At 40.8% G+C, this 16658-nt stretch overlaps 1 protein-coding gene across 1 annotated transcript in view; it reads right to left on the bottom strand.

The window, feature by feature from the left end:
- The window catches only part of OCA2 (OCA2 melanosomal transmembrane protein), a 156968-nt gene extending 147404 nt beyond the window's left edge, over positions 1–9564 (bottom strand). The window contains exon 1 of the mRNA XM_063392515.1: positions 9290–9564. Within this exon, the coding sequence (XP_063248585.1) occupies positions 9290–9558 (269 nt within the window). The 5' untranslated portion in view covers positions 9559–9564. The remainder of the gene's footprint in view (positions 1–9289) is intronic.
- Positions 9565–16658: the final 7094 nt, after the last annotated feature.

Here is a 16658-nt window from a genome sequence, read left to right as displayed (position 1 = left end):
CCACAGAACAATAGATTCAAAACTAGTGACTAGGACAATACATACAAATCCTTAGGACATTTTATCATTCTTTTCTGCCAAGGAGAGAATGTCTGTCTTCTGTCAAAATAGGCAAGTTGGAATATTTCTATGTAAACTTCTTCAACACTTCCATCTAACTAGGAACAGGTTTGTAAGAAGTGCTTGTTGTCATTTTATTTATGGTTAAAAACAATAGTTTTCCAAACACTGATGTTCGAAGTTTTTATTCTGAAACATGACTACTTCTTACAATTCTGATTTGGCTAATTTTTAGGCACATACTACAATATGACAAGTAGATGTGACCCAAAAAATAATGTCTAAAATACCTGAATTTCATTGCACCACTTTATAGTGCTTTTTTTCTTTTTTTAATTGTCCTGCACTGGAAGGCACTGGGAGGCCCAACATGCAGCACACAGAGCAGACTGGAAAATATGTGCTGCCAATAGATGCAACAAAGCCCCACCTATTTATATAATATTACAACACAGCCCTTCTCTTTTAACTCATACGATTAAAGGCCCATCAGAGAAAACAGAAGGATATCCCTTGTTACCCTCATTCTGGGTTTATTATTCCTTTTAGCAGAAAGTTCACTAAATTCAGGTTCATCCTTCTCACTGTAAGAGGTTTACATGCTGAACCAGCTGTCAATAGACTCTTAAAGAGGATTGCAGGTCACATGTCATGGTTGAGGAGGTAGAGTTGCTCCTATCACTTCTAGGAAGATTAGAAACAAAAGAGTATTTGAAAGTGCTTTTACTTTTTTATTTTCTTGGCAGGAGAGAAAATAAATTGCATAAAACCACAACAGTGGGAGGAAAAGTCACTGCAAAATATTTACCTACCCTACTCAGGGTTAGACTTCTTACAGTAAGCTCCTCAAAAGGACAGTGTTTCCTCCTCAAATATCAAGCACAAAGCCCTGCCAGACATACAAGTCCAATGTAACTGCTGATGTGGCCATCTGAGGGAGATGCTTTCAAACTCCCCCACTGCCAGAGCTCTACTTCAGGCAAGGGAGTCCTTACAGAAACTCTGCCCAAGGACGCCAGGGAGCAAATGGCAGATGGACTGTGTTTCCTGTCCTTCCTGACTAGTACAGCCAAGACAGTAGCTCTGAAAGTGTGAGCAAACCCTTCAAGAGCCATTTCTGAATGATGCTAGTTCACACAGTACTGACTCAGTAGCTTCTGCTCCACTTTTTAAAACTGAGTGTCTGTAACTGCCAATCTGTTTTATATTTCACTCTGTCCAGAAGAAATAATATAAAAATATGCAAAGAGAAAAAAATAAAAACAAACACAAGTGCATTACTTCTCAACCTATCCAGTTCTCAGCGCTGTCCTTGATGTAGCTCCAACATGCTGTGGGCAGAGCTCTGTGTGGTCTCTGACTGCTGCTGGTCCATTAGCACAATTATTGCAAGTTGCCCCTGCAGCCCCATTAGCCCCATCAAGCAGAGAATTGCTTGCTTTGTCACTGTCTGTAAGCATTTTGGTGACTCATTTATCAGCTTTTACCATATTTCAGAGAGTAAATCACTTGATCTCCTTACGTATAGCAGGTTTTTCAAAAAGCCATATGATTTTCCAGACTACAAACTGTGACCCTTTTTTTTTTTTTTTTTTTTACTTCACTAGCTAATTTGTCCCATCTACATTAGTCTATTTTTCCATCAACAACATTCAATTTAACATGAACTTCAGTTCTTTACTATATGACCATTGCTATTCAGGAAATTTTTGTGGCAGCTGAGGAAATGATTTCCAGTGCTTTTAACACAAAAGGATAAAACACTCTGATGTTAATTAATTCTAATGAGAGAGACATTTAAAGTTTGGGGCAGACTGAAAGATTCCTTTTACCAGCAGAACCATGCTCTAAAACATCTGCTCTGAACAGAAAGCTATGAAAGGAAAAAAAAGGGAGGAAATATTTTCGTCTGTACCCTCTTGTGGGGTGAAATTGTTTTATTTTATGAGGAATCATGGCCTCCTATGTCTTTATCTTGTTAACACGTCTTGATTTTGTTTGAAAGACCAAGCTGTAAGTAATTACAAGTGCAAGATATTTAGGGTAATGTTAGTAATGCTGCTACCTTCGCTATCTGGCTTCAAGGTTTGCAACTGACAAGTTCATGTTCTTCTTAACTGCAGCTTTGGGTGGAGTTGAGGGAGGTTTTTTTATATTATCTGGGGACCAGTTGCATCAGAGTCTAGGTTATAATCACAGCATTAACTTGCTTTTAACTAATTCAATCCATAGCTCAGTACACCCTGCTCACACGCTGTATTTCACCTTCATCCAGTGTCCCTTTGTAGCTGCATGGAAGAGTTTCCATTTATCTTTTCCACTACTCCTGCTGCCTCTGCATTTTACTGATATCTGTCTATATAATGCTTCTCCATCCACTTCTGTCTCAAAGTCCTCTTTCCTCCTCTGGCAGCAACTCCCCAGCAGTCTGGGCAGAGGATGAGAATTTTTTTGATCAAGTGTTCTGGTCAAATGAGCTAAGTTAATCGAGCTCTTACCTCATCACCCTGGTTATTAGACTACAGACTGCAAAACCCTTCTCCTGACTCTTCAGGCCCTTATATTTTCAACAAAATAATAGCCATTGGAAAGAAGAATTAAGAGCATATAAACCAAACAATGGTGATTATCAAGTGATTTTCTTATAAAATAGAATATTTGATTAATAGTTGCTGTTTTAATTGATGTTTCATTATACATTGAAAGAAAAACAAAGATTGTCTTTGTACATGGACCCATGCACTTATCAAGAACTGGGAGATGTGTTTAATACTACTCAGAGCAAAGCAGAAGTATTGTATCCATTTCCTCCCAAACAACTGCATAAAGCTACCTCCCACTAGCATTACTTTATTTTTAATTAGACCATGAAATCAAGATGCTTTTTTCCTCTCCCTCTATGCTCTGCAAAGTTCATAGGCTTCTGGTCCACCTCAGGCTCATGGAGGTCCACACCTTAAATTTCAATGGCCCGAACTTACTGTCAAATATTAGATTTCTCTCCATTATTCCCTTTCTCTACTAGTTTGGTTTCACTTTCAGGTCATATCTTGTCCTACCCTCCAGCAGCAGAGCCTGGGCCCATGGAAAAATTACCATGTTATCATACAGACCATTTACGACCCAAAATCAGTGCTGCAGTGGCTGCCTATATGCATGTCCACCTGATGTAGTAATAGATGTAAGGAACATGGATTTCCTATGCTTTCTTTTCCATCTTCATAGTCACTGTCCATGAAAACTCAGTTGTTCTTGCTCACATAAAACTTATGCACATCTACATAGCAGAAAAACAGGGACAAAACTGAAATCCTATTAATTAGTATAACTTGTCCAGCTGCTAATGAGAAGTTATGATTTCTGTAAATCATTCAGTATGTCGAAGCTGCCACCTGCACATCAGCCAGGAGCAAAGCACATAGATGAATTTTTCAATGAAAAACTTTCATGGAGAGGTGTTGAGTGTCTGAGTTATTTGCTTCATCTAGATGACCAGCTATTCCTCATGTCAGTGATTTAAGGCCCAGGCATACCCTCTTGCTCAGCTGTGACTGGCCCTTTGCAACACATTTCTTTACAAAGTCTGACTGACTTTTTTGCTTTACCCTTCAAAGTAAAAACAAACAAACAAACAAACATTAAAAGCCTTTCCTTGTTTAAACAGAATTTTGAGTGAGGAAAGCGCTGTCCAGTCCCATCCTGTATATGACTGACATCTCTCCACAACTGGCCTAAGAGGTCTCACAAAGACAAACGCCACATTACCCTATTATTAACTATTAGGAAAAGAGCAGCTGCTTGCAAAATTCAACATCTTTGTGGAATGACTGTCACAGGCACTCAAAATGAAACATGTGGCTTTTGGAGGTTAGTACACCACAAATTCTTCCCTGAGTGCTCAGCACAGTGTTTAGCCGAACAGCTGGAAAAGTGTGAAGCAGTTAATTAGTACCCCCTAATTTTTTCAACAGAGCACTCAGAAACAAAAATTAATAATGGTGGGTTCTTGTTTACAGAATGTTCTGTCAGAGCAAAAAAGCATTCGAGTGGCTACATGGGAGTAACTGATTTTAGTCTGTCAATAGCAGAATAGAAATTGTAGTATATGACCAATCTGAGATAATATGAATAATTACAAGAAATTAACACTGAGATGATGAATAATAAAAAGCAACAGAAAACTAAACAACTTTGAACACAGAGAAACTTAAAATGAGTGAAGGCTCTTTGTTTCATTAACAGCAGAAACCATGTCAAAAATCAGTATTTTGCTGAATACATCTCTTTTGCTCAAAGTCAAACACTCTGTGTCATACAACTACGTTTCACTCTTCCTTCTGTTACCATGGCAAGATACCTTTTTCCCAGGAAATGCAGAACAGCAAATTAGAATAGGACAGCAGAACTCCACAATAACTTATTTATTTGCCTATTGTGCATAATATGCTCTTTCTGTTATACTTCCTATCATTCAACCTAAAGTTTTGCTAGAGCTGCTTATTGCTTCTTTTGAGCTTTTCAGGCTTTGAATAGTATTTTATGATATTGTAGAAGCAACAGCAGGGAGTTTTAATCTATGCTAAGAGAGTCTCAGGAGTTCCATGCCCCTACACAGTTTGCTCATGTTAAGCTGTGTTGCAGCCACATGGGTCCATGTAAGAACTAAATGTTTGAGAGGGTCTGTTTAAAACCAAATGAACCAAACTAAATCAATTAGCAAAGTTAGACTTTAAAACTTCTTCCATATTATTTTTTTGCTGCAGTGCCATAGCATTTAAAAATCCACATGGGGAATCAAAATACAGGAACATTCACTCTGGAGAAGAAATGAGAAGTCAGAAGTGCCATCATTGAGACAGAAAACAAGATAACCATCACTTGAGAATGATGAAGGTGGTAGTTTGCTGTGAAGGCATCTATCTGTCCTAGACTCTTCTCTAACATTCGTGTGATTGACATTAAAAATCAGAATAGTTCCAACACAAGCAGGTAATCATGATGTGAAAATTATGTTTTCTCTGTTTAACTGTAAGATGGATAATCCCATTTTGTTCTAATAGCCAAAAAAAGGTGTGTTTATCGTTCTCAACGGGTTTTTTCCCTCTAGTCTTTTCCCTTGTCTCTTAAAGAGTCATATAAATTAAAGCAGCTTTTAAATTGTCATATAAATCTTACTTATTTAGACAGCAAGCATGTATTCTTGACATCTAATTCTAAATCTCATAAACCTCTTTTAAAAGTAGCAATACATTAACATAATTAAAAATCAAAATCAAGATTTATAACCCCTTATGGCTAAAGGCATAACTTCACTCTCATATTGACTTTCCACTATACAATACCTTCTCCTTTTCCAGTTTCTCCAGCTAGCAGGACATAAAACTGCAATCTTCCTGCTGTTTTACTACAAACCAAGGATTCAATAAACACTTTTTACTCGCTGACCTTCTCATTGCAAACCCATCTCCCTACTGATCCTGGGACCAGAGATTCAGGATGAGGTGGATTTGGTTAATTGTTTTTACTTTTTATTACATAAGTGAAACTAAGGGACAGGAGAAATGCTGAAAGAAATAGTTTTGCTTGCTGAAACACATTTTCAAACAGACTAAAAAAATTGAGGGTTTTTTTTGTTATTCTATAGATGAATCTTCTTAATGACACACAAAGAATAGAGAAAAAAAAATCTTCTAAAGACTATCATATTAAATGACCATAAAACTCCAGAGCCAAATTCATCCAAACATAACTTCAGTGGAGCAAGGCAAAGCAATTGCTTACATAGAATTAAGAATTACGATCCACCTCATTTCTATGGATTACTTTTGATGCTCATGAACTCCTAAGACAAAAATAACTGACTTCACCCCCTTCCTGTGGATCAGAAAGGAGGATTTCAGATTTGGTTCATATAAAACCATGCTGTTAAGTTCTTCCCATGCAAATAGCACTGACAATGATGACAACAAAAGGCTTTTTAGGGGCCACATTCCATACATACAGAGATGTGATGGAAGGGAGTAGCCTGTGTCTTTAGAGGTGTCAGTGCTGACCTGAAGAGTGTTGCCCATACTGCCACAAAGCAGTGTGGAATCTTCTTGCAAGGTAAGGAGCTCAAGAAGGTGGTTTGGACCAAGGCCCATTGACTGTAAAAGTCACTTTCATGTAACTGTAATGAAAAGGACCCTGGTCAAGCCATTGTTTAAAGTCTGAGGAATTTGAGAGAAATTTTGAAAATCAAAATGCAGACTTCGTTGCCATGTTTTGGTACTTTAAAAACTGCATTTCTGAGAGTACAAAGTACACCATACCTGGGCCAGGTACATTCCAGCTGAACAGGATGTCACTGGAGATCATTCATGGTCCACTTCAGAGGGAAATGCCTACATTGCCCACTGCAAGCAGGACTGAAGCAACTATGTTGCTCACAAGAAGGCAGACAGGCTTATTTCTAGGGGAAGGACACCCTGGAATACAGGCTCATTAGAATGACTACAGTGGATGGTCCAGGTCTCCTCACAGAGCCAAGGGAACCTAAGGCAATGGAGTAAAATCTGGAGTTAGAAGCTACCACTCTTCAACATGAGAAGTAAATGAGAAGGCATTCTGACATGCAGGCAGCCCAAAAGGTACCCTGACCACAAAATATCTGCAGGACTGCTCTGCAATCAAAACGAAATGCTCAGTCCAAAATAGGGTGGGTATTTCTCTGTCCCAGGGTAAACGGCCCTGCTTAACACAAGAACACTTTCTTAAAGGTAATTATAGAGAATGAGATAAATCCTCTGTTCCATTAAGTAGACTCTTTGGAAAGTCTTGTCTCAGTATACATTTGAAAAATTTAGAGAACCTGGGAAGCTTATCCTGAAAGGTAATTCAGCAATCTAAGTTAAGTAGACAAATTAAAACAAACCATACAGATGTGTCAATTTAGTGAACCACTATATATAAAAAAAAAAAAAAAATTGGTCTCGTTTTTTTTAACCGTCAGTAGTTTTCCTTGCAAGCAAAAGAACTTACATTGAAAGCTAATTCTCATTCTAATGAAACTAATCAAACAACTTGTGACTCTGCAAAGTTTATCCACATTTTTATCTGCATTCTGTTGGGTAGTCCCAATGATTTAAGGGGAATTACTCATATAGAGTGGTTATACAGATCACATCAGTATTTTAAGTGCATCTGATATATATTGGTTAAAATACATGCTAAGGAGAGACTGATAAGTTTAATCTTCATGCCACAAAAGAAAAAAATAATCCATATCAGAAGAACAAGAAGTGAAGATCAACAAGAAGAAATTTTGAGAGATCCTTTCCTGAACCCTAATATACTGCTATAGAAGATTAAATATACTTTTTTCTGAAAGGGAGCACAAGTATGGGTATTTAATTATACCTTTATTCCTAAATCACACACAGTGACTCCAGTTTATTTAATAATAACAGTGTTAGCAAAAGACTTGGAGTTACTCCCTGCACTCACAGGAAGGTAGGCTGCCCCTTGACCTAGTATTTTTCATTTCTGGTACCTGAGACCAGAGATGACTGTCAGATAGATGGTTCAGGGGTTCACAGAAGTTATGTATTGCTGGTACATAAATTCTTGTCACTCACTGAAAAATAATAGGAAGAAGTTTAGCAGAACAGTGAAAGCTAGTCCACAACAATATAAATTTTGTTCAAGAGCCAGGATAGTAAACAGCACTGGCAAACACAGCTGTAGCAAGATATAGATGTGAATTCATAAAAGAAAAACCTTGTCTTCAGATGCACTCAGTCCTTTCCTTCTTCTCACATATATGTTGTACTTACCACACTCTTTCAGAATAAGACATTAAGCCATCCCTTCACATACTGAATTAAAGAACTTTTACAAGATTTGTTTCTGTCAGTAAAATTCTTAGTCAACACACAAGCCCTCAAATACTCAAAAAAAATTTCTAAAGGATTTATAGATTTTTTTGGTCAAGCTGATAATTTGATTACTTTTTTAATATTTGGAAAGCATAACTGTAAGGATTTCCAATTCTCACTCTGATAGAAACAATTCCAGATGCACATTAAAACATTGACTGGGTTTGCTGTAGATTTCTATGTCATACTTAATGACCTCTGTAAGTAAGGGCACAACAAAACTCATCCAGCTAGCTCTCCCTCTGCTCAGGTTAGGGAACTTTGCAAAACACCCCAAACTTCCTTTCTTCCCAAGATAAGCATGTTTCCATCTAACTGAGATGCAGGGGCATGGGACAGATCTCAGCCCTGCTCACCAAACCAGGGATGTCACCAGCACAACCAGAACAGTGGGGAGTCCCCAAGACTGCACCTCCCACTTGACATGATTTTCCTGATTTGTAGCCACACAACAAAGGTCTCCAGCATCAGATTCTGGGTGTTGTGCTGGCACTCTACTTCACATCTGCAGTGTAAGCCTTGCTCAATGCAGACACTGACAGGTAGCACTTCAAGGCCTGTACTCTGCAGGAGTTGGATTAGGTATAGCACTTCTCTCTTACTTTAGGTTCTGTCAAGCCACCTCTAAAGATGCTCGAAGCTACCCAAAAAAAGTTGACGGTCCACCCTAGCTGCCTTTCATTCACTGTGGTCCCTGCTGGTTCAAAGCTTTCAAAATCCACCTGAAATATTTTGGGGTCTATAAATTATTTCTAAGTACTTACAAGTAGAATTTCTGATGTTGTATCTGTTGCAACAGGAAATATTAACATCCCTGCCCAGCAACCTGCACACTTCCTGATGAGGGAGAGTATGCATGAGGAGCACACACTCCTTGTTCACTTGAGGTGTGGTGTGTCAGCTGTCAGAGTTGTGCTATATTGTGCCATTTTAGTGTTTGCAGCCTCAGCTTCAGTGATTCTCTCTATATCTTTATGATGCATTTTTCTGAAAGAGGTATAGGGTGGGATGTGAAAACTGCTTTATCTCTGTGTGTTTTCTGACACCAAGTAGAGAAGAAAAGCCAATTGGCTGATCTTGAAAACACGGCACAATTGGCCCGTGGTGGCTATTAACACTCAGATGAGTTTAGAACTCTGGCAATCCATGACCCCTCCATGGCAATTACAACTGCCCTGATGTTCCATTAAGGTTTTGCTTTTTTTTGTCAGTGGGAAAAATATTCACTTACTGAATATACATATCTGTCCCGCAAGGAAATAAAAATTTATTTTGATTTGGAGAAAAAACATTCTGTTTGTTCTTATTCTTACCTTCCCTGCATGGGCACAGGGGTGAAATCCTTCCCCAGAGCAATGCAGGTATCCTCTCCTATTGCTGATTTTTCACACAAAGTCTGTGGCTCTCCAAGACTCGCCACCATGCCATGATACTCTTTTAATAGCCGCAGCTCATTGCAACTTCCAGTCACTGGTTTGGCCGCCACTTCCGCAGATAAACTGGTTTGATGAGATGATGTCTGATTCAGCTCCATCTCTTTCTGTCTAGAAACCGTACTGAAATCTTTGTTACCCAAGTACATCTGTCCCTGGGGGGGCGTTCTCCTAAAAAAGTGAAAACAAATATACTATGATTAAATTGAACTGACTCAATGTTTATTGAAGTACAATCATGTTAAAAATGCCAATCAGATTTCTTTGAGTGCATTTTTGGGTATTTCCCTTGTTCATTTATTTATACCAGGAACAATTTCAATGTTTTAAACATCTTTGCAACTTCAGAATTAGCCACTATAAACACTGAATTACATAAGTGATTGAATTTTTCCATGTCTACCATGATTTTCTCCCACAAATCTCCCAGTGACTTGCACTGACTTATCCCATAAATCATCTCTGCATCAGTGGCGTGAGAATCACTGCAGCAGAAAATCTTCCCAGAGCTTCACCATCACCACACAGCTTTTCTCCAGCAGATGTGGTGGCAGCAGCCTCATGGAAGCCATCGCTCTCCACCAGCCCTTGTGCTCCCTCAGAAAGCCCTGTCCTGCTGCAGATCCACCATAGATGATGGACTCTCTCCTCAGGATCCTTCTTCTCATTCCCTCTTTTTCAGAGTTCCTCCTTCTTCCTCACTAGCTAAACCACTCCCTTTTATATTAAGCAGAGCAGGTACTTGAGTTTTATGAAGACAGTGTGCCATTCCAGCAGTTGCCAGAGGCATTTATGAAATGTGAATCAAACCTTGATGAAAATGAGGTTTCATGATATAATTATTAATGATTATAACCAAAAAAAAGCATATAACAATCAAAAAGCTTTTATGTTCTCATAATTAAAATTCAATCTGAAAAGTTACAAAAACCACTTCAGAATCCCACAAAGTGCACAACTCAGACATGACAACTGAATTAAAGATCAGCCTGCCTTAAACACATGCTGTGGAGTTTAATCATGGGAATATTTCAGGATAAAGAGCCAAAGCCACTGCAGAGGACAGCAAGAGCTCAAGAAACACGCCTGACAGCCTCAGACATCCTTCTAGTGGGGGAGCACAGCCTTGTCAGAGCACATACTTGCTCCTCCCTGCAGAGTTCTCAGCACGGGACACTTAGGTACTCCTGCAGGGCTGTGGGGCAAAAATAGCACAAAAATAGGCTCTGCTTCAGTCCCAGTGGGAGAAATCACTTGAAACAGAAATGACAAACAGCTAATTATTATTTCGTGCAGATTTGAGCTCTCATGGCCTTGCAGATTAGAAGGGAATAGAAAAAAAAAGAAAGACTGCACATACAACCCACCACAAACACAGGTCTTGACCCCAGGTAAAGGTAGTCTTGCTAACCAAATCTAAATCAGAAATTCCCCAGGTAGGATACCCTTCCCCAGTCCTGTATTTCTTTCTACTTTCAATGCCCTTAGTTCTCATCTCCTAACATTTTTCACCTCTCATAATAAGTAGGTCAACAAATTTGACTCTCCATCATTATACAGTAGCATGGCCAGTCTTAGTTCCCACAATTCAAAGACAGTGCACAGACTAGACAACTCTAAAGGAGGGCCACAATGATGATCAAAGAGCTGGACAATCTGCCCTATGCAAAAGGACTATAGGATTTGAGTATTTTCCCCCCGCAGGAAGAGAAGGCTCAAGGGGCACCTCATTGTAGTTTCAGAAGTTAAAAGGTAAATACAAAGAAGACAGGCTCTCGCTGCACAAGTAGCCACACGAAGAAAAGAGGCAATGGGTATGAGTTGCATGAAGATAGGTTTCATTTCAATACAAGAAAGAAACTTTTTGCAGTAAGAATAACAGCAACAACATCCCCAGGGGTAGAGGTCTCATCATCACAGATTTTGAAGGCACAGCTAAACAGGCTAGATCTCATTGAGGCTCCCACAGAAGGTTGCACCAGATGGTCTTTCAAGATCCCTTCCAATATGAGTTGCTCTATGAGTCTATGATTAACAGCCTGAAAAAGACCAACATAAATAAGCCTTTCTTAATTGGTTTTCTTGGGAGAAAAACAAAAGGAAATGTAGGGAGAGCATGGTAAACAACTGAAAGAAAGAAGGCAGCATCTCTTGCTTTTGCAGGGCTCCCATATTTAGACATGGCTAGCATACACCAAGAAACACTAAAGACACTTCAATTTTCATTGGATTATACCTCTCCTCTAGATATTTCCATAAAGCGATGCCTGCAAGGAGCACAAACCTGGGTGAAGTAAAACTAAACATGCTGTCACTGAGCTGGTCCAGGGCCTCTCCACGGCCTGAAAATCACAAAGCTCTTGTGATCAAAGACAAAATCCTGAGTGAAAGTCATGGAAAGACATGTTTACAACTACTGCACAGAATCTAAAGCTGGGAGGTGTTGGGAAGACAAACACACACCATATAGAAGCCACCATTGCCCCACCAACACTTTACTGTCATCTCTGGCAGCCTACTGCCCTACCAGGCAGCAGTTTTGCCTGTTCTAAAATTCCAAACCGTTGCAGCAGCCCCCCTGTTAGAGGATAGAAATGAGCTGAGATATAGACTTCCTGTTTACCACAGCATGAAAATGATCCTGATTTATTCCTCTTTACAGCTCAGCCATCCTGACTCCAACTATCCACCAACTCCGGCTGCAGCAAGCTTCTACTGTAGATTTCCCTTGCAGCCTCTGACTGCTGACTATTTCCTGCTAAATTATGACTGCATATATTATTTTACAGACTCTGACTGCAGGCTTTTACTTAGCTAGACTGTTACTGCAGGCTCCAACAGGCTCTAACTGCAGACCCGGACTAACCCCACAGCAGTGATTCTCTTTCTTCAGGATCCTTCTTCTCATTCCCTCTTTTTCAGGGTTCCTCCTTCCTCCTCACTAGCTAAACTACTCCCTTTTATCACACTTATCTTTACTGGTTAGAGCTGTGACTTATCAGGGCGAGCTGAATGGGTAATTAATCCAGCTGTTACTTATCAGGGGCGAGGTCAGCTGTGTTCCCTTCTCCTACACCAAACTGTCTTCCTTCCAAAAAATAACTTTGAAATTCAAATATTTCCAATTCCAACTAGAGGTGATAATTGCTTTTGTCTTTAATCTGACTTTATATATTTACATATCAGTTTTCTTAAGATAGTCTGGAAATCATAATAGAGATATCTGCCCACTTACTCCATTTTTCATAACATTTGGTTTGTCTGAGTTCCTACTGTGAAAATACACAGATTAGAAATGGTGTCATGCTGTGGAAATGTTAAACCTACAGCAACTCAGGCTATACTAGTTTTTAAAAGACAAAAAAAGTCTGAACACAACCTCTGAAATTTATCCTCTCACCCTCCAAGTGGGATTTTTTTATCTTGATGTGAACAGGGACCAAATCAGACAGACTCTTGTATGTACAAAGACTTAGCTTGAAAGACATTTCTTTTCGGAATTAACGCCAATGAAGAAATAAAAGAATGTCGAGGATGAGAAGCTTGAGAGAAAATCTGAACTCTAGTTAAAAATCCATAAACTGCTTTATTGTACATTCACAAAAGCTGTGGGGAAAAAAAAAAAGTAACACAGCATCATTTTGCCATAAGAGGCAGGCTTGATTGTGAATGCCTATGTGGCTAAAACATTGCTAAGGCAACTATCTCCATGGTATCTAAGCTTCTAAGACATCAGTGCATTCAAGAAATTCTCGAATGATCACATCTCTCTGTAGTTACAGAACTTCACTTTATTTCTTCTTTTCTCTTACCTTGCAATGCCTCCATCAGCAATGAGACAAAGGTGAGATGCTATCATGTCAAGGTAAGGAGAGATTTTAGCCAAGAAAAGTCTATTTTGGGTACATTCTGGAGCTATGCACCAGCAAGAGTTTTTTAGCCACAACTAGAAATTGGTCCAGCAACCACCAATCTTGTGTTTGGCTAATACAGCGATAATAAATAAATTAATTAAATAAAAGAGCTAACGCAGTATTTAAGTCATGTTTGTCACCCATTTTCATCCCTTTCATCCCAGCCCAAGCATCTGAACATCCACTTTAAAAATACCAGTGGAGAAGTAATTTCTTCTTCTATTTTTTAGGTGCAAATAAGAACAACAGGTTATGTTATTTTATTGAAGAGGCTTTTTGCATTTAAAAATCAAGAATTTAATCTTAAGGGTCCATGAGGCTATGAAATATCACATCTGCTCAAGGTAATGTCCAGAAATAATGCTTCCCGTCTGACTCATCCTATTATTAAGCCCTTTTCCACCAAGACTGGAAAAAAAAATACTTCCTCTGCACTGTCACCTTTCCATTATCAGGCAGAAAGTGGAATTCTAAAAAATTACTAGCTGTGGAGGGATGCATATATTCTATATATACATCCCCCTCCAGGCATGCGTCTCCCAACAGCTTCCCCACAAGTCAGACAGCTGATGTCCCTCCTGTGGCAAAGACACCTGCAAGTGGTCACAGCAGCATGGAGAAAAGTGGTTGTTCTTAGCCTGAGGCCCACAGAAACAGAGCAGGGCTTCAATATTGCAGCTCAGAAATCCTCCCACTACAAGCTTATCCCCACATGGCCATTGATACTCATAACCCTGGTCCTGCCATCGTGGGATAGGTGGAAACTCAGCTGAAAACCTATCCCTAGAGTTACAATCTACACACACACTCCCGCAATGCCATTGCCAAAACATTTGTTTATATTTACTTATTTTGAGTAAAGGAAAGCTACTGCAGTATCAAATGTTGTCATGTGCAAACAAGAACTCTTGGTATTTAATTGGTGTGTGTTCTCTTATAAAATAAAAGTTTCTAGTTGTAGGAAGGCAGGAAGGCTGATTTGGATACACAAAGTGTAAGAAATCCCTTTGACATCTAGGATTTCACAGTACATTCCAGTGCTGCTCTTTTCCACAAAACCCTGCCTATCCGACATATATGATCCCAATTATCTCACAGGGTGATGTTAGAGATTGCAGAGAAAAAGGATGTGCAGAGCAGACGTATAGCATGACTGGGAAGACAACAGAGCCTGGTGTACAGAGTGGGGCTGCAGGACAGCCCACAGTAGATTGTCACTACTGGCTCTTCTGTGGTTTTGGGGTTGAGTTTTCTTGCCATCCACCAGTGGCAAGAGAAGCAGTGAGGGTAAACCTTTCTCATTATGCACCAAACATATAAATAAGACTCCATGAAGTTCCTCTCCAGGATTCCTGTCTAAGACTCCTCACTTTTGTTCCCGACAAATTCTTGGCCCAGGCTGCAGGGGGGGCTATTTAGCAGGTGGAAGGTGATAAGAAGCTTTGCCTCCATGAGTCTGCCAAATAAGAAATGGTTTCAAACTGCCCCCAAGAGAGCTGTTCCCAGGTGGTGACTCCCAGCACACCCCATGCTTAAAGCCCTGATACCTTATATTCTCTAACTGGGTTTTAAAGTGTTTCAAATATCCCACTTGCAAGCTGGCAGAACTTAACAGCTTTCAGCAAGTTGCTGCATTTCCTTCGTCAAAAGAAACATGTTTGCCTGAGAGCAGTTTATTTTCCTAATCCATGTACTAGATGGTGAGACCTACTGGATGTGGGGCAGCATGGAGCCATTCCCTGTGACCTCATATTCCATGCTGTTGATCTGAGATGAACATTCAAGTGTCCAGGAAAGTAAAAAAGGGATCCAGCTGCAGCATCTTGAGGACTTCAGCAGAAGACCCTAGATCTCAGGGCAGGATGGTCTTTGCTGCACTTTAGTGCCTTCCTGCAGCTGGGAGCAGCCTGTGCTGGAACAAGGCTCTTAGGGACTTCCCAGCCCAGCAAGAGCAGGCCTTCGTGATGAGACCCTGCTGCTCAGACCCTGCTGCTCAGACCTTACTGCTGTGTTAAGGCAGCAGCCCCTGGTGCACACAAGAGGCCTTGGCTTCATTAGTGCCCGGGCTGCTCACAGGGCTGATGGGGATCCAGCACCACAGCTCCACCTGAGGACTCTGAGTGAAACAGGACACAGGAGAAATCTTGTTGTGCTCGGAGTCAAACTTGGCCTCTGCAAAGGGCAAAGTTCCGATTCTCCTGATGCTGCTGTAACGCAGCAGCTGCTGAGCCTGGAGATGTGGCACTGCCTTCTGGGGACTGGCATTCCCCAGACTCCCACAGAATTCAGTGAGGCATGGGAGGAGAGGCCTTGCAGGACGGAGGTCCCTCACTGCAGTGAGGTGGTGGCTGGGCTGGAGAGCCCTGAGGAGGGAAAGGAATGTGTAAATTGGGATGGAGGTTAGAATAAGTGGATCTGCACCACAGGGGGGGTGAGGGAAGCTGAGGGCTTTGACAGAGTGCACCGGCGGAGTTGAGGGGCTTGTTATACAGACATGATTCAAACAGTTTAAGAGGGGAGAAAATTTGCGAGAAGAAAACAATCAAACAAACAAAACCACACAAAAAACAAACAAACAAAAGCATAACACTGTGGCCAAACCTTCCACAAGCCATATGCAGGGACAGGCTGCCGCCTGCCGGCTGCCTGACCACAGGCCACAAACCGGTTTTTCCCGGAAAAAACCTCCTTGCAGGCGAGCCCAATTTTTAAAGCCGGGTGTCAGAGGAGCGTCCGTGCCCCCGGGTCAGGGGACGGCTGCAGCACCCGCCGAATGGTACATGGGTAAAACACCTGTAATCTGTCAGCAGGAGCTGCTTGTGCAGGCACGGCAATAGTCTGACAGAACATCCCTTTGTGTGCATGTGCAAGGGAGGCAGGATGCCTGTATCCTGCAGGGAACTGACAGCAGTGGCTCACGCACAGGCTGCTGCAGTCATGCCAGCCGGACCTTAGGAATATCACAGATAGAATCATAGATCAGTTTGGATTGGAAGGGACATTAAGAACATCTAGTTCTAACCCCCGCTCATGGTCAGGGGCACCTTGCACCAGACCAGATTGCTCAAAGCCCCATCCAACCTGGCCTTGAACTTTGCCACAGATGGGGCACCCACAGCTTCCCTGGGCAACCTGTTCCAGTGCCTCACCACTCGGATAATAAAGAATTTCTTCCTCATATCCAATCTGAACCTACTATCAGTTTGAAACCATTCCCCCTTGTTCTATCTCTACATGTCCTAGTACAAAAGTCCCTTTCCAACTCCCTTGTAGCTCCTTTGGGTACTGGAAATTATTATTAGGTCTCCTCAGAGCCTTTGCAACCTCAGCTCCCT

The sequence above is a fragment of the Prinia subflava genome, chromosome 3, assembly GCF_021018805.1.
Source record: "Prinia subflava isolate CZ2003 ecotype Zambia chromosome 3, Cam_Psub_1.2, whole genome shotgun sequence".
NCBI classification, from domain to species: domain Eukaryota; kingdom Metazoa; phylum Chordata; class Aves; order Passeriformes; family Cisticolidae; genus Prinia; species Prinia subflava.
Note: the sequence above shows the minus strand (reverse complement) of the source record. Positions and strands in the feature narration are given on the sequence as shown.